The sequence below is a fragment of the Octodon degus genome, unplaced genomic scaffold (assembly GCF_000260255.1).
Source record: "Octodon degus isolate 3935 unplaced genomic scaffold, OctDeg1.0 scaffold00036, whole genome shotgun sequence".
NCBI classification, from domain to species: Eukaryota; Metazoa; Chordata; class Mammalia; order Rodentia; family Octodontidae; genus Octodon; species Octodon degus.
This window is the reverse complement of record NW_004524612.1, coordinates 16,589,098-16,611,201: the sequence shown is the minus strand read 5'-3', so window position 1 is coordinate 16,611,201 and position 22,104 is coordinate 16,589,098. Positions and strand designations below refer to the sequence as shown.

General features: G+C 52.9%; 1 protein-coding gene and 1 pseudogene across 3 annotated transcripts in view; both read left to right on the top strand.

The window, feature by feature from the left end:
* Positions 1–3,592, top strand: part of Fam167a (family with sequence similarity 167 member A) — a 29,519-nt gene extending 25,927 nt beyond the window's left edge. For all 3 annotated transcript variants that reach the window (XM_004630710.2, XM_023714732.1, XM_023714733.1), the window contains one exon: positions 1,130–3,592. In XM_004630710.2, the coding sequence (XP_004630767.1) occupies positions 1,130–1,393 (264 nt within the window). In that variant the 3' untranslated portion in view covers positions 1,394–3,592. The remainder of the gene's footprint in view (positions 1–1,129) is intronic.
* A 17,265-nt stretch (positions 3,593–20,857) lies between these two features.
* On the top strand, positions 20,858–21,044 carry LOC111816648 (annotated as a pseudogene).
* Positions 21,045–22,104: the final 1,060 nt, after the last annotated feature.

Genomic DNA, 22,104 nt, shown 5'->3' with positions numbered 1-22,104 from the left:
ACCAAAACTGCAAAGTGAAGGTCAAGCTTTGTCCTGCTTTTAGTTACATATTGGGCATCTGAAGACCCAAGTGAGAAGTGAGGGTTCATAGCAAAAGTGGCTTTCAAGTTCCTAAGGTCCCAGAAGAAAACCCACATCGTGTTTAGGGCGAGTGGCAGGCAAAGGCCCAGATTCTGCCTGCTCTCCATCACTGCGTGGTCCCCGATGCTGTCATAACTACAACAGGGGCTGATGGGTCCCAAGGGAGACTGAGGGTTCCCACAGGTGGACAGTGTGTGAATGAATAGGTTTTGGAAACTGCCCCTGGGAGTCCTCACAACCCCCCCATCAGGAAACCTTGGAGCGCTAACAGCCTGATGACCCTTGTACAAGGTCACCAAGCCCCCAGCTGGTTCGAGAGTCCACACTTCTCCTACCTGAGGAAGAACTTGGCACCAGTTATTTGGGCCCTGGAATCTGTGTTCCCAGCCCAGCTCTGCCACTGCTGAGGGGAGGGGGTGACAGGGCTTCCTCACCTCCACCTCCTCCTTTGTGACCTGTGGGTCACAGGGGCAACTATTTCATGCTAAACCCCCAAAAGAGCTGAGAAAAGTGCCTGGCTCCTAATAACAAATAAAGCCTATTTTTATGTTTGGCTGTTTTGAAACTCTACGGCAAACATTCTAAGGTATTTAAACACATATAGGCAGCATGCTGGCCCATAGTGTATGATCTACACATTGCTGTTGCAGGTGACACCCTGAATACTGTTGTCCCCATCGTTCCCCCTCCTCCTGCCCAGAGGAGCCATGGGCCTGAATGTTTGTCATTCCCGTCCTTCCTTACCCTCTTCTTCCAGCTAGAAATTGCTCAACAATAGGAATTAGCCGGAAGCACCTTGAAGCCCGACTGCCTGGCACCTTGCTCAGGAAGGACTTAGGGGTAGCAGCTAGTGTGGCACGGAGTCCTGCGGGGCAAGCACACCCACATCTGTCACCACCGTGTCTGACTCATCATCTATGCTGTGAAGGTTTCCAGGTAGACCAGTAGGCCCAAGATACCGGGCTTCCTCCAACCAGGTCTGGCTTTGTCAGGGACCAGGAGTGGCAGCTCTCCCTGCCCTCTCCTGACCCCTCCTCTTCTCCTGCAGGCAGAGATGAGGCTTCAGGACCAGCAGCTCGCCAGGCAGCTCATGCGCCTGCGCGGCGACATCAACAAGCTGAAGATAGAGCAAACCTGCCGCCTGCACAGAAGGATGCTGAATGACGCCACCTATGAGCTTGAGGAGCGGGATGAGCTGTCCGACCTCTTCTGCGAATCGCCCCTGGCCTCTTCCTTCAGCCTCTCTACACCGCTCAAGCTCATCGGCGTCACCAAGATGAACATCAACTCCCGGAGGTTCTCCCTTTGCTGAGGAGCCAGAGCTGAGGGCGGGGAGGGGAGCTGCACCGCCCTGGAGTTACCTCCTGGCAGCCAAAACAAGGCCCCTGGACCTGGTGGGAGGTGCCCTCAGGGGCTCCAGCTGGGGTCTCAGTGTCTCCACAACCAGGTCCCCGCAGGACCCATCTCCTCCCTCTCTCAGTGGCCCGCATTCCTGTGTCCTGGTCATTGGTGCTGTGAACTGGGATCCCTCTACAGGGCTCCCAGAACTTGGGTCCTCCTAGGAGGCTCCCCAGGGGTGTGGGAGATGAGAGGGCCTAGTAGGCCAGTGCTGTGCTGCTGCCACCCAGGTCCTGGCTCTAAGTAGGTGATGAAGCAACCTTGACATGGACCCCCCGGGCCAGAACACCAATAAAGAAGAGTGGCTCTAGCTGGCGGCTGGGCCGGGCTCCCCGCAGCCTTTCATCTTGGCTCCTCCTGGCCTTGGTCATCTTTTCCAGAGTGGCCTGGGAGTGTGGTGCACACACACAGCAAGTGCAGACACGTTCCAGTCTCAGCCACCAGCACTGTCACCCACATCCCCCAGTGGCACCTGGCAGGCTGGGAACTGATTCCTGTGACCAAAGTCTCTAGGATGGGCACAGCTCTGATAGTGCCACCCACATCAGCTCGTTGTGTCCCACTCCTGAAGAGACATCACCAGGGGACCAATGAACCACCTTTAACCCTGTGCCTGATCTAGACCGTTGCTCTGTGTCGCTAACTGTTGGATTCTTGTCCAGTTGAGTAGGTCAAGCAGCAAGTCTGGGCTTTGGCTGTCCGAGTCCCTGGTGTCAGTGCGGTGAGAGCTAGGTCTGGGTCTGACACCAATCTGTGCCTGGGATGACCACCAGTCAGGGGTTTCCTAGACCTTCGAGGCATTTAGTGCAGGCCTCTGAATGACAGGTAAAGTGGGCCGGAAGATGGCTTGCTTAGTGGCTGTGAATAAGGCCACATACCAATGAACTTGAACCCCAAAGATGGGCCTGGTGCTGCCAGCCTCCCCTGTCTCTCTGCAGCCCACAGTACTTGGCTGGTGCAGGGTACCAACCACAGGCACATACATGTTCCCTCATCACCATCCCAGGGTCTCACCAGGCCTACTGCACCCCACACTCCTTATTTGTCTCTTGCCATGGTCTCTGTCCACCTCATTATGACCCACATGGAGAGAGGCTGGTTTTAAGGGGCTAAGAGTAGGACGATACAATGAATGGCCCTAAGTAGCCAGAAGGGGACACAGTATCTTCATTGCAATCTCAAAGAGCCAGACAGCATGTGTGGGTTCATCAAAGAAGGTCGAATGATGTAGCTAGGGTTGTTTGTCACCCTAAAGCCCCAGGGACTCATCCCAAAGGTCCCCACAGAGTCCGCCACAGCACTACCAAATCCCTTCCCTGTCACCTCTGTCTAGATGTCCTGGAGTCACCCTCTGGTGACACCCACCCACCCACTCCACAGAAAAATGTAGAAGCCCATCTATGTTCTGAAAAGAAAGCCTACTGGGTCAGTTTTCTTTTTAGAAATCTGCCATTTCAGTAGGAGCAGAGCTGGACTGAAAGAAAGCGGGGTGCTTGAGTTGGGGGCAGCAGAAGAACTTGGGGCTCAGTTAACCCAGAGTTTTCCTCCTTTCTTTGTTTGCTGGGAAGAAACCAAACCCCAGACACACAGTTTGGGATATGTTACATGTCAGCTGTTGTGTTCAGTTCATCCTGAGGATTTTATTTGGGGATGAGGAGGGGAGGTGGGGGATTGGAAAAGTGGTGGGAGAGAGAGTGTCCTGCACACAGCCCAGTGTGGGTTCATTCCCACCTTCCACAGTGAACACCGACAGCCAGCTGAGTCGCTCCACTCCGTCTGTGAAGGCTCCACTCTGCGTGGGCAGCAACAGTGCTGGCCCTGTGTCCAGGGCCCGCTCACCATGTGACTAAGGACTATTTGTAGTGTTGCCTGTTTGCCATCCCCAAGGATGCAGACACAGAGCTGCTGCCGTGCTCCCACAAGTGGTCTTGTAGTGGTCAATGTCTTCGCAGGCTCCGTAGCAATCACAGAAGCCTAGAGGCCCCGGGGCAGGCTCCAGCTGGCCCGGCCTCGCCCAACACCTACTCTGTAGCAATATCAAGTGCTATTACACAATCGATGGACAACTTACAATTTTATTTTTTATGATTATGTTTCTATATTGCTGTTAGATAAAGTGAAATAAAAATATTTCAAAAGAAGATAGCCATATGAAAAAGAGGGATTTACTTCCTTTTAGTTTTACCCTGCTAACGAATGGATGGGTGGATGGATGACAGATGGATGGGTGGATGGATGGCTTGATAGATGACTGATGGGTGACTGATGGCTGGATGGACTATTGGATTGAGGGATTGAGAGCATGATGGGTGGATGATGGATAAATGAGTGGATGAGTGATTGGAGCACTCAGACCCAGCTGTGGGTGGGAGCACAAGACCAGCATCACTACTTCTCTTTCGCCTGTCTCCCCTAAGCAAGACTGCTTGGTGACAGGTACATTGAATCCCACAGGGAGCAGCCAGGGAGCTAAGGCTGCGGAGCCGAGAGGTGCAGCCATCACTCCTGCACTTGCAGGGCCAGAGCCGGCTGGGCCATTCCTCCAGTGGACTTTGCCACCGAGGCAGTTCTACCGTGCTCTGATCAGATGTGCGGCTTTAATACTGTCAGCCTTTTACACGCCTCTCACAGAAAATGGGAGGTGAAGAAGAAAGTGCAGGCGGCCAGTAGAGGCCACTGCGGCAGCTTATTTTGCTGTGAAGAGGGAGGAGAAACGTGAGCTGAGTGTGGACCAAAGCCATAAAGCGTGTTCTAGTGAAAAACCCTGTGCCAAGAACTCTGGGGTACTCGTCTTCAAAGCTGAGTATGCTGGGTGTGTGAAGACGACTAGTGACAAGGTGCAGTAATACTTTTTTTTTTTTTTTGGCGGAACCAGGGATTGAACTCAGGCCCTTGCGCTTGCCAGGGAAGCGCTTATTCCACTGAGCCATCTTCCCAGCCCCAGTAATACATTTTTAAATTAAAATATTTACCATCTCTGTTGATCATCCCTCACTGGTCACACGTTTGTGACAATTTCTGTCAAAAACCTGATGGTGGTCCTCGTCCACCTTGTTCACAGGATGTGGCGCTGTGTGACTTCTGGCTGTTCCCCAAAGTCAAAACGACCATGAAAGGGAAAGGCTTTGACCTGATTCAGGCAGCCAGCACAGCCCAGCTAAAGGCTCGCATGGCTTCCAGAGCTGCTGCAGAGAGCGGCAAGAACAATGGGAGAAGTGTGTTTAGGCAAGAGGGATTGGGGGGACACTCAGGGCAATGTGTCCTTTGTTTAAAAAAAAATTGCCCACATTTTTCATAGCAAGAGGCAAAGACGCAGCCAAAGATGTGCAGGCCTGTGTCGTGAGCACCGGGAGAGATGAGCCTGGGGCATGGCTTTGTTTTCCTAAGAAATAGCAACATGAGTCGAAGGGGCAGAGAGGCGGGGGTTTAAGATGAAGCACTTAGACCAACTACTCAATGTAGAACAAACTGCCTGGTGGTGTCGGCTGCCCGCTGCGGGCCCTGCAGTCACACGTGGAGGCAGAGCCGTGAGCACAGCTGCCTGATGCCCTCCCGCAAGCTGGTGCTTTCCTCACAGAGATGGCCTGGCCTGTCACAGGAAAGTGGGTTGGCAGGGGGTACCGCGGAGGGCAGGATGGCAGAAACGAAGTGTCTTAGGAAAGAGCCAGCATGTGCTGGACTAGGGAGCCAGGCTGAGAGGGACAAGAGGACTGAGAGGTTGTGCTGGGACTGGGCAAGGGCTGGGGGCCTCAGGCCACAGGGGACAGAGTTAGAGCCTGGAGGAGCAGAGCCAGAGTGGAAAGGCAGAGGGTGACTCCGTGGGTGCAGAAGCCACTTTCGGGGGCGACGCCCTTTGCATTCACAGACCCAGCTAAGGCTTCAAGCCTGAGAGGCCAGTGATGGAGCCTTTGCCGTGGCCAGCACTTACCTGAGGCCAGGCGTGGCAGCGGGCCCCAGCAAATCTAACGTGCCCTTCCAGGAAGAGGAGATTGGCACAGAGACACGCACAGAGGGACTCCGTATGTGGCAGCAGGGAGAGGCCGCAGGGAGCCAGCCCCATCACACCGAGGCTTGTGGCTTCCGGTCACAGCAACGGCAACTGCTGCTGAAGCCACTCAGCCTGGGGTTTATGTCACCCCTGAAAGCTAGTGCCTCGCTTTTCCTATGTTCCCACTTGTGCCCTCCCCTTCAGGCCCTTCAAACAGCCACTTGGAACCACTTGGGTCACTTCTGTCGGCCTGCTTTCACCAAATACAGTGCACAGTGACCCTGACCCCAAGGGTGGGACACACTCTACCCAACCCCAGTGGAGGAGGGACCAGGCACCTTGTAACTACCATATTGTCCTTCTTGGATGTCCAAGGCAACCTGTACCCCAAGGACACCTCGGCCAGCAGATCTGCTCTATGGTGCCAGCACCTGGCAAGCAACAGGAGGAGGCAGTTAGGTGTGAGAAGATGACAACTTTGGCAGTATTTTTAGCCTGTTCCTTTCTGCTTTTAATATGCTTTAAGTGTGTATAACCGTGACACAGGAATTCTTGATATGTACAAATGTGGGAGCGCACACACACTTCACTGATGGAGGCAAAAAATCAAGCAGGAGCCCAGCCCTTGTCTGCAGCGACACCCGCTGGACTCCACCCAATGTGGCTGTGAGCTGTGCCCCATGGGACAGGGAGGAGGCTTTTCTCTTGAGAAGTGACCGGTACACCCTATGCGGGCGTGGAGGGCAGGTCCCAGCCCTTCAGTGTCCTGGGGACAGCATGACACTGCCGCCAGCCTTCCCAGAGCCCTGCTCAACTCAGTGCAGCCTGTGCGGCAGCCTGAGTCAGAAGCTCAGGAATCACAGGTGGTGAGGGAGGACGGAGAAGGGGGAGGACGAGGGAAGAAGGGGACAGGACAGGGAGAAGGGGAGGGGGGAGGAAAGGGGGAAGGCAGAGAAAAGGGGGAAGGGAAGGAAAGGGAGAAGGGGGAGGAGGTGGCCAAGACACAGGAGCGGCCAGCAAGAGCGAAGACAAAGGCAGGTCGGCTTTGTGAGACTTGGAGCTAGCCCCAGACCTGAGGCCGTGGAGTGGCTTTCTTCCTTTAAGCAATCAGCTTGACATAATGTCCCAACTTCACCCACTGCTCAGGCAGCCTCATCCCTCACCAGCTCAATATATGTCTGCAGGAGACTGACCTGCTAGCCGGCTTGTCACCGAGCTGTCCCTTGAGGCCAGACATGCAGTCACTGGCTGTCCCCTGCCCCCTTCCTCTGCCAAGCTGCCTCTGCTCTGCCCATCAACGTCAGGACAGACAGAGCTGAAGACCTCATCTTAAAGGTTGTCACTGGTGCCCCAGGAGTCAGAGCTTGGTTTTTTGTTTGTTTGTTTAAGCAAGAGAAGTTTCTGTTTAAGATATTTCAGCTGCTTCTATTTCTAGCAAACCAACAGACAAAAAAAAAAAAAAAAAAAAAGCCTGTGTGATGCTCCCTTTCAGTGATGTAGGCGAAAGGTAAGAAAGACAGAGATGGCAAGAGGGCTTTCCGCGTGGCTCCTGGATAAACCTCGAGCTACTGCAGCTTCTCTAACTGCAGGGACCCTGGCTCCTTGCTGAATGTGACCCCACACAGCAGGACTGCAGGACACTGAAGGGCCCCCACGGATTCTGGGACACCAGGAACTGGGCCACAGAGGGGGTGACATCCTCCCCTTCTGTAGCAAAGCCGAGCCATGGGGAGCAGGCTAGGGGTGAATAAGGGGGAAAGACAGGCTTGCAGCTACACGATGGAGCTCAGAATGCCAATATACAGGCTGGGAGTGGTGGTGCAAGGCCTGTAACCCAAGCCCTCCCGCGAGGCTGAGGCAGGAGGAGTGCCGGGAGCTTGAGGCCAGCATGGGCTGCGCTGAGTTCAGTTCAGACCAGCCTGACCTACACAGCAAGACAGCAAGACCCTGGGTGAGTGAGGGGGGTGGGGACGGGACACAGAGACAGACAGAAAGACAGACAGACAGAGACAGACAGAGAAAGACAGACAGCGAGACCTACCAGCTACAGCAGTGCGTGCTGTCAGCAGCAGAGGGCAGAGGCAATCCAGGGCCTGAGCTCTTCCTACTACGCACAGCGGGTCCCAGAGCTGAGCGCCAGGCCGAGGTCCCCAGCGCGGGAGCCCCAGTCTCCCTGCTCCTCATCCGGCCTCCCTCTGCTTTCCCGCTGCGCGCCATCCCTGCCCCAACCACAGCAGAGGAGGTCTGAGAAATCGAGTCTACGACTTTCTTCCCGGTAGAGTAAAGGCAAGGGGGTCTCTTGACTGTTGCCCCTCAGATCGGTCGCGCTGAGGGAGGCCCACGCTGCCCCCTGCTGGAGAATCAAGGAATCTATTTATAGAGCATTTTGTCCAACAGTTGAACAGAGCCTGGGGCATTTGTTGGTTTTATCCTCGTTCGTGATTGTCGCGTTTGCTGGGTCTGGGGGACATTCTAAATTTAATTGCTGTTTTCTATCACTCAAAATCCAAAATCTCCGGTTGGAGCGCTGGGTCACAATCCAGCCTAATTCCATGAGTGCTTTTAGACGGTGGTTATGTACCAGCCCTGGGAAGCAAGGTGACAAGAGGCTGAAAACACGTGAACACTTGGTTCGTGCCACCTGTTCTGCTTCTCACACTGACCTCTCCTTTGGCACCAGTCCTTTAGAAAGCAGGTAAAATGTTCACTGTCAGCCTGAAAACAGTGATATAGTTTGAAATCTCTGCTTAATTGAATGCTTTCCTTTTAGTTTTTCAAAGCTCCAGCTCCTGGTGGATTAGGACACCTCCCCAGGAGCACCTAAGCGGGACAGCCTTGCTGCTTTTTGTAGCGAATTCCTGCTGATCAGAATCCCAACATCTCCGGACCTCACTGCACGCCTGCGCCTTCGGCGTCCAGCCGCTGAGGCCTGGCGCCCCCCGCAGGAGGGGCAGTTCTCTTGCTTCACCGCTCGGCTCTGCACGTGGCGCCGGGCCCTCCTGGGCTCGAGGCTGTGGCCCTCAGATCAGCCGAAGGCGCCTCCGCCTGCCTCCTGGGCCTCCAGCGCCGAGACTCCGCTCACAGAAGGCGGTCCGCTCCTGGGACGCCTCCTCCCTGCGCAGATGCAGACGCGTCTCTGCTCCTCTCGTCTTCCCGATCTCACCTGCTTTTGCTTTAGGAGAAGAGAAGCCCCTCAGACCCCTCCCCTGGCTCCTGGCTCAGGTGGTGGCGGGCTTGCAGACAGCCTGCGCCCCTGTGCCACACCTGCCCCTGCCACACATACAGAGCTTAGCCACAGCAAGGTTGGCACGAGAGCCCCGACCAGGGTTTCTGTCCTTTCCCACAAATGCTTGTGTTTATTTATTATTGCTACAGTGTCTCCCTGTGTAGCCCGGGATGGCTTTGAACTCACTATGTAACGCAGTCTGGCCTCAAAGTCACAATGATCCTTCTGCCTCAGCCTCGAAGTGCTGGAATTATAGGCATGAGCTACCATGTCTATCTTAATAAACTTTTTTTTTTTTATCTTAAAAAGCTTTATTTCTTTTTTGAGACAAAGTCTCGCTATGCAATTCAGGCTGGATGTGAACTCACTAGGTAGCTCAGGCTGGCCTCAAACTCATGTTGATCCTCCTGCCCCAGGCTCCAAAGTGCTGGGATTACAAGTAAAATGCTTTCTTGAGCTTAATATGAAACACACACACACACACACACACACACACACACACACACACGACTTTATGCTCTCCCTTTCTCCAATCATGTTATTCTAAGGCCCTCTGCATCTTCCTGCAGGTTTAGCACACAAAGCAACGGCTTTCCTGGGTCTTTTTTTTTCCTTTCAGTGGAACCAGGGATTGCACTCAGGCCCTTGCTCTTGTCAGGGAACTGCTTATTCCACTGAGCCATCTCCCTGGCCCCTTTCCTGGGTCTTTAGTCTCCATTTTCGAAGGCATTCATGCTAGGTGAGCTTTGGCTAAATAAACCCATGCTACTTCTCTCTTGCTCGTCTGCCACCCACTGTGGGTGTCACAGCTAGCTCTGGGATGGGCAAGGGAAAGCAAGACCCAAGAGAACCCAGTGGAAGGAGCACCTGGGGACCGTCGAGGCAGCGGAGGCCTCACTCTGTGTGCTTGGGCCAGTTCTGAGTGCTGCTGCTTCTCCCATGCAGAGAGGGAAAGACACCCAGATCCGTGTCCCTGGTGGCAGCTCTGGCAAGCAGTTTCTCCCACCCACTGTCCCCATGTCCTCAGTATCTTCCCCCGCATGTGTCATCTCTGTCCAAATCCCCTCATCTTACCGGGCCCCTCATCCAGTGGGGTGGGAGCTGGTGCTGGTGACCTTCCTCTAAGGGCACCCCAGCTCCAAGTCAGGTCAAGATGCTCTGAGGTCAGCACCCTCCACAGGAGAGGGGTGCTTTGCTCATCTCTCCTGGACCTGCTGCTCCCAAGGGGCCTGGAGAAAGGTCCTGGTCACACAGTCTCCTTGAGGCAGGCAAGGGGCTTGCTCAAGGCAGACCCTGCTGAGGCAGGAGAGGCATGTCCCCAGGGGAGGATGCTGTGCAGAGGCGGAGGGGATTGGTGACCAGCATACAGGCATCCCTCTCCCCTCAGTTAAAGGAATTTATGGTTCAGTGGTGTGGAACTGTATGATGAGAAATCACCAGGCACACACTTGCCCGAGGTCCATGAAATGACAGCCATACAATAGAGCCACACCTCAAGTCATCTTCACTTTGTAGAATGGTATTTTTAGGCCCCAAACTTACGAGCTAGGGTTTTTTGTAAATAACAGAACACCAGGCAAAAGTAGCTCTGCTCGGGGAGTCCATTGGTTTGGAACGAGAGGTCCATCTTGCAAACCAAGTTCTGGGCCCAGCAAATCTGGAGTCCCCATTCTGGGACTCACGCTTTTCATGTATAGAACAAACGTGGAGCTGTGTATGGTAGTGAGCACCTGTAATCTCAGCATTCGGGAGGCAGAAGCAGGAGGCTCACCACAAGTTTGAGGACAGCCTGGGCTACACGGTGAGTTTGAAAGCAGCCTGAACTACAAAGCAAAACCCTATCTCAAGAAAAAAAGAATGCTGTGGTGTGTGCTTGTGGTGCGTGCTTGTGGTACGTGTTGTGGTATGTGCTTGTGGTACGTGTTGTGGTATGTGCTTGTGGTATGTGTTGTGGTATGTGCTTGTGGTATGTGTTGTGGCATGTGCTTGTGATCCCAGATGCTCAGAAGGCTGAGGATGAGACTCACAAGCTCAAGGCAACCTGCAATTTACCAAGATCTTGTCTTAAAAGAAACTAAAATGAGCTGAGCAAGAGTTTTCTCATAGAAAGGTCTCTAAAGTATTGTTCAGTAAGAGAAGAAAGAAAGAAAGAAAGAAAAAGAAAGAAAGAAAGAAAGAAAGAAAGAAAGAAAGAAAGGTGCATAGGGCTGGCGAGACAGCGCAGTGGACTAAGTGCCTGCTTAGGCAAGCCCAGGGGCCAGGGTTTGATCCCCAGCACACGCTGCACCAGCCCTGCCACAGGGCACGCTGAGTCTACCACTGAGTCTGGGCATGGTGGCGCATGCCTGTAATCCCAGCGCTGGAAAGGCTGAAACAGGAGGATCACTACAAGTCTGAGCTCTGTAGTGAAACCCTGTACCAAATACACCTACACCCTAAAGAACAGAACGCAGGACCTCAGAGACACATGCACGCTGACATTCATGGCAGCGTTATCACAATAGCTCAGAGCCAAGGGAGCCTGAGTGTCCACCGAGGTGGGCGGGCCAGCAGTGTGGCCTGTGCATGCCGTAGAACACAATTCCGCCTTCAAACGAAAGGCAATTCTGACCTGCTGCCAGGTGGATGAGCCTCAAGGACACTGCTGAGTAGGAGACAGCTGCACAGAGACGGAGTGTGACCCCGCCTGCAGAGGCACCTGGAGGAATCGAGGCCATAGACAGATGTGGACAGGGGCTGGGTGCGGTGCCACTCAGGGCAGCGAGATGAGATTCGGGTGGCGGAGTGACCACCGCACGATGGTGCAGATGAGCAGAGCTCGCCGAGGGCGCACTTAGAAGCGCTCAGACGGTAAATTGCGCATTATTGGTATTTTGCCGCAATAAAAAATGGGGAAAAGCAAGGTGTGAAAGATTCCAGAATATGTTAATTTGGTACAAACACAGGAGACTCCAGTGTTTGATTTGGAAGCCTAGACATGCGTTTGCAAACTCTGGAAAGATGCACATAGGTCTAAGAATAAAGTTGGCCCTGGGAGGTGTGGGAACTGGGCAGATGGAAGGCCAGGGTGGATGTGATAGCTGACACGGTCTCCTTCCTTGGAAGTCCTAGTTCTGTATAAACAAGTAACAGAAATTCCCAGCTGCTTATGGAAAACCAGAAACACCCTGTTTTGAGGCTTGCATAATGGCCATGTGACCCCTATCTCACACAGGGTTGCCTTGACCTGTCACCAACCAGGGACTTGTTTTCTCCTTATCACTGGGACCCCAGCAGGCCCTCAGGCCAAGCCAATCAAGCACTTGCCCAGGCGCTGGGCTGGCTGGCAGGAGCCGTCTCTCTGGGGTGGCTCCAGTGCTGGGGACGGTGCCCCATCCACTGCCCCGGCTCCTGTCTGACAAGAGCCAGGCACCTCCCCCGCCTGGGCTGGCCACAGGCCTTCCTGGGCACTGGAGATGTGAGAAGCCACACAGGAGAGGCACAGCCCTGTCCACACCCAAGGAACTGCTGTGTCTCCCCTGCTGCCAGACCAGGCCCTGAGCCCACCTGCACCCTCCAGCCCCATTCCAGCCCTGCTGCCAGTGTTGCCAACCCCCACCTGTCCTGAGGGCTTGCACTCCTTAGTGGCTAAGTACCAAGGATGTGGCTTCGTGACACTTGTCCCTCAGTTCTGTGGGAGGTTGGCTCCAGGATGCTCCATGGAGAGCAAATTGCAACAGCCACTGTCCTGTACAACGTGGCACAGGATATGCTTATAATCTGCACCCATCCTGGACACTGTAAATCATCTCTGGGTGGTGCCCTGTACAATGTAAATGGTCCTTATACTTTATTTTCAGAGAACAATGACAGGAAAACTTGGTGCCACTCAGTACAGATGCAAGCTTTTTTCTCTAGTAGTTTTTGACCTACAGGTGACTAAATATGAGGGTGCAGAACCGTGAATATGGGGTACCACAGTCTATTTATTTATTTATTTATTTATTTATTTATTTTTGGTGGAACCACGGATTGAACTCAGGCCCTTGTACTTGCCAGGCAAGTGCTTATTCTACTAAGCCATCTCCCCGGCTCCTCCATAGTCTCTGGAAAAAAAAATCATCTTTATTTATTTATTTGTTTGGTACAGGGTCTCACTACACAGCTCAGACTCTTAACAATCCTCCTGTCTCAACCTCCCCAGCCATGGGATTACAGGTATGCTCAATTTTGGGGACAGCACATAACATGGTACCGGGGATTGAACCCAGATCCTTACACTTGCCAGGCAGGCGCTTAGACCACCAAGCTATCTTTCCAGCTCTGCATAGTCTTAAGCTGTACATTTTTGCATTTACTAAGTTGTGCATTCTCAGTGTATCCACATTCCATGTGTATGCTGTATTATATAGTTTCAAAAAAAACGAAAACAGAAAAAAAAAAAAAAAAGAACAAAACTCTAGTTTCAAAAAATAACTGAAGGGGGCTGGTGAGATGGCTCAGTGGCCTAAAGCACCTACTTAGATCAAGCTTAGCAAAGCACAGGGACCGCGGTTCAATCCCCCAGCACCACATGCCAGCCAGCCCGCCCCCTGGTGGGCTGAGCTGGCCACCCACACCCACACACACACACACACACACACACACAATAAATAAATAATTAAAAAAAAATAACTGAAAGAGGGTTCAGTGGAATAAGCACTTGCCTGGCAAGCACAGAGTCCTAAGTTCAAACCCCAGTGCCGCAAAAAAAAAAAACAAAAACAAAAAACAAACAAAAAAACTAAAAGAGAAGCTCTATAGTTTCAAAAGCAACTTAAAAACAGCAAACCTATGGGAAAGAAATGGGAGGTACTGAGTAAAGTGTAGGTCGCCCCCGTAATTTGAAGTGTGATAAAACTGCTGTGAAGGGGTTGGGAGATAGCTCAGGAGAATGAGTGCCTGCCTGGCAAGCACAAAGCCATGCGTCCAATCCCTGGTACCGCAAACAAAATAAATAAATAAAATAATTTTGTGTGATGTTTCAATTTTTTTTTTTTTAAAATTCAGGGGCTGGGGAGATGGCTCAGTGGAATAAGTGCTTCCCTGGCAAGCGCAAGGGCCTGAGTTCAATCCCCGGTTCTGCACAAAAAAAAATTCATTACAATAAAAGACACATTCCTATTATTTTAGAACCCTTCAAAATCCTCATTTCAAACACACTTATCCTTATTTTTGTCACTTTCTGGAGCAGTTCTGGAAGTCTTTCATCAGCTGTCCCTGGTTGCCCTGTCATGGCTGCTCCAAGTGAATTCAAACCATTTACCTGTCATGGTTATTTTGACTTCAGGGGCCAGCCAGAAGTCCCAAGGTCCCGGACCCCGTGGCTGGGCGGACGAGGCTGCGCTCTCAGGCTTTTACCAGCCTGCCTTCCGGTGGACGGCACTGGGCAGCGGCGCTCCCTGTGTGGTGCTCACCTAGGAAGACTGCCGGAGCTGCTTCCCAAAGTGGCAAGAACGAACAATGGAAGGAGTGTGTTCTCAGTGAGGATTTGGAGGGAGATTAATGACGTTACTTTTTTGTAATAATTTTTATATGTAAGCATTTACAGTATTCTTTGATTACCCTTTGTACGGAGTCTGCTCCTCCTTTCCTAACAATCCCTTTAATTCTCTACTGTCTCAAGTCCTTTCCTCTCCCAGCCAAGCTCTTAAAATTGCGACTCCGACATCGCCACCCCCTCTTCTCACTCCGTTTTCCCCCTGAGCCTGTGGGCTCTAGTCCCTCAGCCCCCCAACCTCAACCCTGTAGGTTTCCAGGGGCTGGAGTGAGACTCCCACCAGCCACCTCCCTTTCCCCCTGCTGCGCTTGCTGGGCCAACCCTGGCCAGTCTCCCTGGTGCGTGAGGCTGTCCTCTGGTACAGTGCCAAGGGTCAGGCGCTGAAACAGAAAACAGCAGTGGGCTTGCGTCAGAGCTACCCGGAAGCTTCCAGAAGGGCCCACCCTCAGCCCCTCCCAGAGAACCTGCAGAAAAACAGACCCTGAAGGAGACTCTGCTTTCCAGAGTGGGCCGTGTGCCAGGCGCTCCCCACACCGTGGTGTCCAATCCTTTGCAGTGACACCAAGGCCCACCTGGACACACAGCGAGACCCTCTCTCAAAACATATCAGAGGACACCTCTAAAGTGCTGCGGATTCAGGCGTGGGAGAGTGGTGATGCAGAACGCAAGTGTTCAGAGGGGACGAGGGGACAGAAACTGACAACGGCAAAATGACCAGGGTTATATCAGTGATTTTGAAATAACAATCTTTGGCCACAAGGATCGATAGCAAGGGTGCTCAGGAGCACAACAAGGGCGTGCCCATCAGAAGTCCAGTTATTGGCCAGGGCTCTGCGGGAGGGCTCTCCTCAAGGCTGTGGACTTCTGGCCGAGGCGCTCCTCCTCAGGCGCACACGTAAGAGCTCTTCCTCCTCCTGAGAGCTCCCCCTCCTCCTGAGAGCCCCTCCTCCTCCTGAGAGCCGCTCCTCCTCCTGAGAGCCCCTCCTCCTCCTGAGAGCCCCTCCTCCTCCTGAGAGCTCCCCCTCCTCCTGAGAGCCCCTCCTCCTCCTGAGAGCTCCTCCTCCTCCTGAGAGCTCCTCCTCCTCCTGAGAGCTCCCCCTCCTCCTGAGAGCTCCCCCTCCTCCTGAGAGCTCCTCCTCCGTAGCCTCCTGACTGTTTACGTTGGTTCTGACTAGTGCCTGACCCAAGCGATCCTGCTGATTCCTGCCACTCTCACAGGTCATACAGCTGCTTTCCCGAACTTTCCTGGGCCTACCATTTTTCCAGTGACCTTGGGCTTAGGCCGTGGCTGGTCTGGGTTGCCTTCCTGAGAGTTTCCCGCCCTAGTGTGAACTGCCAAAGTCATTGTGGTCATCTAATATGGCTGATGCCCTCAAAATAAAGGCCTATACTCCAGGACCACCTCCCCCAGAATTCTTCTCCAACTTAGCCCAGGATGTTATTCACTTTCACCCTTCCCATCACCTCAGGGAAGAGCCCCAGTCAGTTTCTCAGATATATCTAAACATGCCCTTCAAACCTCTCCCCTGGCAAAAGGTCTTCAAAGCCTCAGCCTTCCTTTGTCCAGTTCAGACAATTCACTGACCTCCCCAAATTCTCTCCATGTCCTCAAAGAAAACAAAGCCCTTTCCCTTGTTCCTTCTGCCTTTTTCTCTGCTGCACCGAGAACCTGTCACTAACAGGCTTGGGTGGGGTGTGGGGTGTGGGGTGCCTGAGGCCGAGGCTGCTGGTCAGAAGAGGTCAGAAGAGCTCACTGCGAGCAGCAAGGCAGGAAGGGGACAGAGGCTCTGCGAAGGCCCACCAGAGAACAGGGGCTCCCTACTTCAAGGGTGGCCCACTAAGGATGGGGATCCTACGCGCCCCATGTCTACCTCCTGCAGAGCCTGCCTCAGCCCAGAAGGCCCTCACAGGAGTGCCGTCCCTGCCCTCCACCAGCAGCCAGTCACAGAGCTCGGTCCTTGTCTCAGGTACTCTTCTCTCGTTGCTGAGACAAATACCTGACACTCAAAATGAAGGAAGGAAAGGTTTATTTAGCTCACAGTCACTGGAGGATTCAGTCCCTACTCAGCCGGCTCCAAGGCAGAGCGGCACATGGCAGAGAGCGAACTTTCACGGCAGCGGCAAAGAGCAGAGAGCCGAGGGAGCGGCAGCAGCTCAGGCAGCTGGCCAGCCTCTCCGCTCCTTACACGGTAGAGCAAGTTCCCTGCCAGGGCGGGTGCAGCACCCACACCCACAGTAAGCAACACAGACTCCAGAAGCCGCCCCATGACCGCCCCATGAGGCTTTCGGGGGAACGCCTGCACAAACCATAACAGTCCTCCAGCTGTTTCTCACCAAAATGAGACAAGAAACCTCACTCGTGTGCAAGGGGGCAGCAGGGAGCAGCCCTGCCTCCCACCCACGCGTCTTACACCGCACGGAAGTCCAGGCTCTTCAGGTCTCCTGGAAGCCACACTCCAGAGCCATGGGTCCCGGGGGAGCGTTGCCAAGTCCCTGCTGCAGAAACTTCCCTGCCGGGGGCAGCTGTGTCTTGACCAGGCCTCTGGCTTGCTGGGGATGCAGTGCTGGCCCACGCATTGCGCCTGCTCCAAGATGAAGGGTCTGCCACCTTCTCTCGGCTCAACAGCCAGGGAGCCAGCAGGCCACAGACTGCATGTCCTGACACCATGAGCCAAACCGAACCTTCCCTCCATCTAGGGGATCACCTAGGCATTGTGCTGCCATGACAGGAAGCCAACCCCGGCACAGCGCGTACACCTTGGAGCCGGCGCATGCGCCCTTCTCCAGCTCTGCAGAGGGCACCATCACGACCAGGGGTGGCGGCTCATAGCCGTGGGTCAGGTGTATCCGATCAGTGCCCTGGCTCTGACTGCACATACCCACACGCGTCCATGCCTCAGACATTTCCTCTGCCCGAGGGATCTTGCTTCCAGAGGGCATGGACGTGGGTGGCATGTGCAGTCAGAACCAGGGCACCAGTCTGAACTCAATCCCCGGTTCTGCCAAAAAAAAAAAAAAAAAGAACTAGGGCACCAGATTAGAAGCATGGTGGCCCTGAGAGGGATGGGCACTCTGGTCTTTGGAAGGAGAGAAGATACGTGGAAAAGCCCAAGGACCTGTCAGTACGAAGGCCGAGTACACCTGCTCAGCAGCGATAAGGCAGCCCTGGTGGGCATGGCCTTACTGACTGGCAAAAGCGGGAGGGCTGTCAGCACCCCAGGTCTGAGCCCGCAGGCCTGGCAGAGCAGCCAGAAGCTGTGTGGGTGGGAGCGGCGCCAGGCTGTGCACACGCCTCTGCTCCTGTCACAGCCCACCAGGTTGTGGGGACTGCCTGGCCCGCACCTGTCTTGAGCAGAGCGGGGAGCAAGGTGGCTCACTTGTGCCTCCAGCTGCAGAGATCCCTCAAGACTATGGTTCATCTTTTAGGGTGTGGGGACCTCTTTGAGACAGGGATCAAAGCCAGCATCCTCTCCAGAAAAACAGAGCCCATGTGAGGTTCAGACCATCCCGGAAATCCCAGACGGGTTCAGAGGCAGAGAAAGCACCTGGAAGCAGCCTCACCTAGAGCTCCATCTAGGCCCTGGGGACTCTGGGTAAGGCATCAGGAAGCTGGGAGCTGCTTGGCATTAAGCCCAGGGCTATGCCACCCTTCCAGGCCTGCAAGGTCCTCCCCCAGGGGCTCCTGCTCCTCCACCTATGTCCCTTGTGACTGCTAGTGCTGACCACAGTGAGGTCTTCCCTTTCCTGCAGGAGTACAGTGCTGGACGGGCAAGTTCCTCTTCCAACCAGCTCTCAAGAGATCATAATATGATTACTGGCCCTGATTCTGGGGACAGAGCTAGAGGAGCCCCCTGGGCACACTCTCTTCTTCCTGACTGTCCTCTTCCAGTTCCAGTGCACCCTTTCCCTGCCCATCCTCTAGCCCTCTTCCATCCACATTGGGCCTGACATCTTACCATATCTCCTCCATTTCCCAGAGGGATCTGGGCATCTTGCGGGCTGCAGCTAAGCACGGGCAGCAGCTCCCCGGGAGTGGCACAAAGGCGCATCCACGTGTCACCCAGCATGGGGCCCACAGTGAGCTCATCCCTGGGCCAGGTTACTTCCACCAGAGGGACTAGGGCTGCACAGATGACAGCTGAAAGCCTCCCGCCCAGCTGGGACAAGACAAAATGCACCAATCTTGGAAGCATCCTGGCAGGGCAGGTATGGCCCTCCCCAGCCCCAGGGCATCCCCTCTACAGCTGTCTCAAGCCCGTGAGAGGGAAGGGAGAAACGGAACTTTTTTGTTTTATTCTTGCACTACTAGGGATGGAACCCAGAGCCTTCGCACAAAACTACATCCCCAGCCCTTTTTATTTATTTATTTTTATTTATTTATTTTTGCAGAACCGGGGATTGAACTCAAGCCCTTGTGCTTGCCAGGCAAGCACTTATTCTACTGAGCCATCTCCCCGGCCCCTCCCCAGCCCTTTTTAGAAAAAAAAAATATTTTTTGAGATGGTTTTGCTAAGCCGCTGTGGTGCCCAGGTTTGGCTCGCACGTGTGATCCTCTGCCCAGCCTCCCAGGGGCCTGGATGACAGCTGTGCGCCACCACACCTGGCTAACAAACAGAACTCCAACCTGGGCTTCCCTGGGCAGGCGCTTCCTCCAGGTGCACACTCACGTTTGCACTCACACGCAGCTGCCCCGCGCCAGGCCGAGTGCGCAGGCTTTCACAGACACACTCTCCGTTCTCACCACCACCACCCCCAGAGCGCACGTGTCCACCGTGTGGTCAGGGCCTCCCCGACGGCTGGTGATGCAGCCCATGACATGGTGTCAAGTATTTTTTTCTTTTTAAAAAGCAGGCGCTTTAGTCTGCTATCAGGCCGGCCCTGTGTCGAGTACTTCTACAGCACTTGCAGCAAAGTTTTTCAAGAGTTAATTACAGTGCTGGAGAGGAGGGTAAGGCGACAATGGAAGGCACAGTGTCACACGCGTCCCTGCAACACAGAATACCAAATACAGTGCTTCCCCGTGCGGGCAGTCTTGAGCTTCCTCACTGCGTGCTCCAGGGAAAACTGGGTTTTGAGTTTTACTGTTACTAAGCTGACATGTAAGCTTCTTATTTGATTGTTAAATCTGGATTTGTGTCATTTCATAAGACAACAATTCTGCTAATTCTGTGCCCTTTCCCTTGTTGTCTTTTATGGGGGGCTCTGAGACAGACAGGCTCTCAGTATTTGGTCCAGGCTGGCTTTGAACTTGCTACATAAACAAGGCTGTAAATGAACTTGAGATTCTCCTGCCTCAGCCTTCCAGGTGCTGGGATTTCAGTTGTGCACTACCACGTTTACACGGGGCAGACACAACAGCTTGCACGTGTAAGTGACATTCGGTAGCCCATGCCTCGGCACCGTACAGCATTTACACGGCAGCTCCATGGCCTGCGATTTCCATAAATTAACTTAAGTACACCTCAGCCTAAGGTCAACTTGTAAATTGTCTTCTGAGTACAAAACTTGTTACTGTTGAAAGAAGTGCTTTCTCAACATAATGACTGGATTTCGTTTGACGTTAATTTCCACACTTGATAATTCTGTGTATTGTGTAAAATAAATAAGCACTTATTTGATGGTAAGCTTGTATAAGTTTAGGACAGACAGAACCAGAACAATTAAATGTATGGATAAACAGAAGCAACATGGCTATGTTTCTTTTTTTAAAAAATTTATTTACTTATTTGTGTGTGTGTGTGTGTGTGTGTGTGTGTGTGTGTGTGTGTGTGAGCCAGCTTAGCCCACCAGGGGGGCGCGGCTGGCTGGCATGTGGTGCTGGGGGATTGAACTGCGGTCCCTTCCCTGTGCTTTGCTAAGCTTGTTCTAAGTAGGTGCTTTAGACCACTGAGCCATCTCACCAGCCCACAACATGGCTATGTTTCTAATTAAATTACTGAACTAGTCTGATTTACCAAAGTCAGTCTTCACTATGGTGAACTTGGATTCTGAAATGGTTCTGACCTGGTACTAGGAATTTAACCTCGTTATTTTGTGGGAATTCTAAGAATATTTACATAAGTAATTATTTATCTCTAAAGTCAGTCAGAACAAAGCTACACTGAATTGAGAGAAATTATATAATCCAGGGTTTTCACACTCTCCAAAAATAGACAAGAGATTTCAGATTCAGACCAGAGACAGGCACAGAGAGGGCGACCCCGGTGCTCTCCAGAACCTCAGTTCTCAGTCCACAACTTCGAGGAGAAACAAGAGGCATGAGCTAACTTTGTACAAAGTAGTAAAGGAATGACTTCCCAGCAGACAGAATTCTTAGTTGATTTGAGCTATAAAGAGACCAGTAGAAAAACAAGACAAAAGATGAGCGAAGATTTTCTGTCACTCTACAGAAAATAAATTGTTGCTACCTGGATAGGGTTGCTTACTAGCATGAGGGAACCAGACATATAAACAGAACCTAAACTTGGTAGAGATGTGGGACAATGTGAGATCACCACAGGCAGTGCCATTGCTGTTAGTGCCTCAGGAGCCCGGGGAGGCGCAGCTGGGCTGCTGGCAGAGAGGAACGGCCTGTTGGCATTAACAAGTGCAAAAGAGCTCAAACTAAGTACTGCTTGTGAAACTGCTTAAAAATAAAATAACTTATTCAACATGGTCCCCCCAGGGTCCGTCCAGGCGGCATAGGGCAGCAGAGGGCTCTATTCCATCATGCAAAGTCCCTTTCTACAACACTGGAGAAGAATCTAGGCCTTGTGTCTGCGCCTGCCTATTCTTACTGCTTCCCAGAGTCCTTTGGGCAGTGACTGAGGAGATAAACCACACAGGAAGCAATGTAAATAAATGAATGAAAGTATTCATCATAGGCCTGGCCTGACAGCTCAGCAGACTAAAGCGCCTGCTTAGGCAGAGTGCAGCGGCCAGGGGTTCAATCTCCAGCGAGCCGTGCCAGCTCCGCCCCCGGGTCACACTGAAACTGTGACTCAGACTGGGCATGGTGGCATGCACCTGTAATCCCAGTGCTTGGGAGGCTGAGAACAGGAAAATCACTACGAGTCTGATGTAGTGAGACCCTGCAGACTACTATACTATTCGTAATGACTGAAAGGCGCGGATGACCCAGATGGTTAGGCTGGTAATTTTTGTACCCATGTCAAATTCTTTCACAAGTCTTCCTGACAGTAAGTCAACTTTGAGGAAAATTTCCTTTTAGCACATAGCACTATACATAATTGCCTTCTTGTTTTTTTTTCTGTTTTCCCCCACTAGACTCTTAGTCACTTTGGAGGACTATTTTTGGCTTAGCCTGGGATCTTTGGCACCCAAGAGAATAGCTCAGATGCGCAGGGGAACAGCTCCATAGCCTCCTGTCCTGAGGGTCACCTGTGGGTCTGCAGAGGACCTTGGAAATCCCACCCCACAAGCAGATCCTGAGTGTGAGCAGGTGGGGCAGCGAAGCAGGTTGGAGAGGTGCCAGGATGTCCATAATGACTGGGTGCACTTCTGATCAGGGATAAATGGATGAGAATCAACTCCTTGGAGTCTTACAAGACTGAGCTGAGACTCACAGAAGTAGGAAGGCAGCTGGGTAGACAGCTCAGTGGAATAAGCGCTTCCCTGGCAAGCGCAAGGGCCTGAGTTCAATCCCCAGCTCCACCAAAAAAAAAAAAAAAAAAGGGTAGGAAGACAACACAGGTGTTTTAAATAGTGGGTATCTAACTCACAACCTTGCACTGCTGAGCTATCTCCCCAGCCCCTGCAGGTGTTGCAGAGAGTAAGCGTAAAGGCTCAGAGGTGGAAGAACAGATGCTGGGGAAACCACCTGGCCAGCACTTGCTGCAGGTAACATGATGGCACTGGCAGAGGAGATGGGGCTGGTCAGTGGATGGGAGCTGA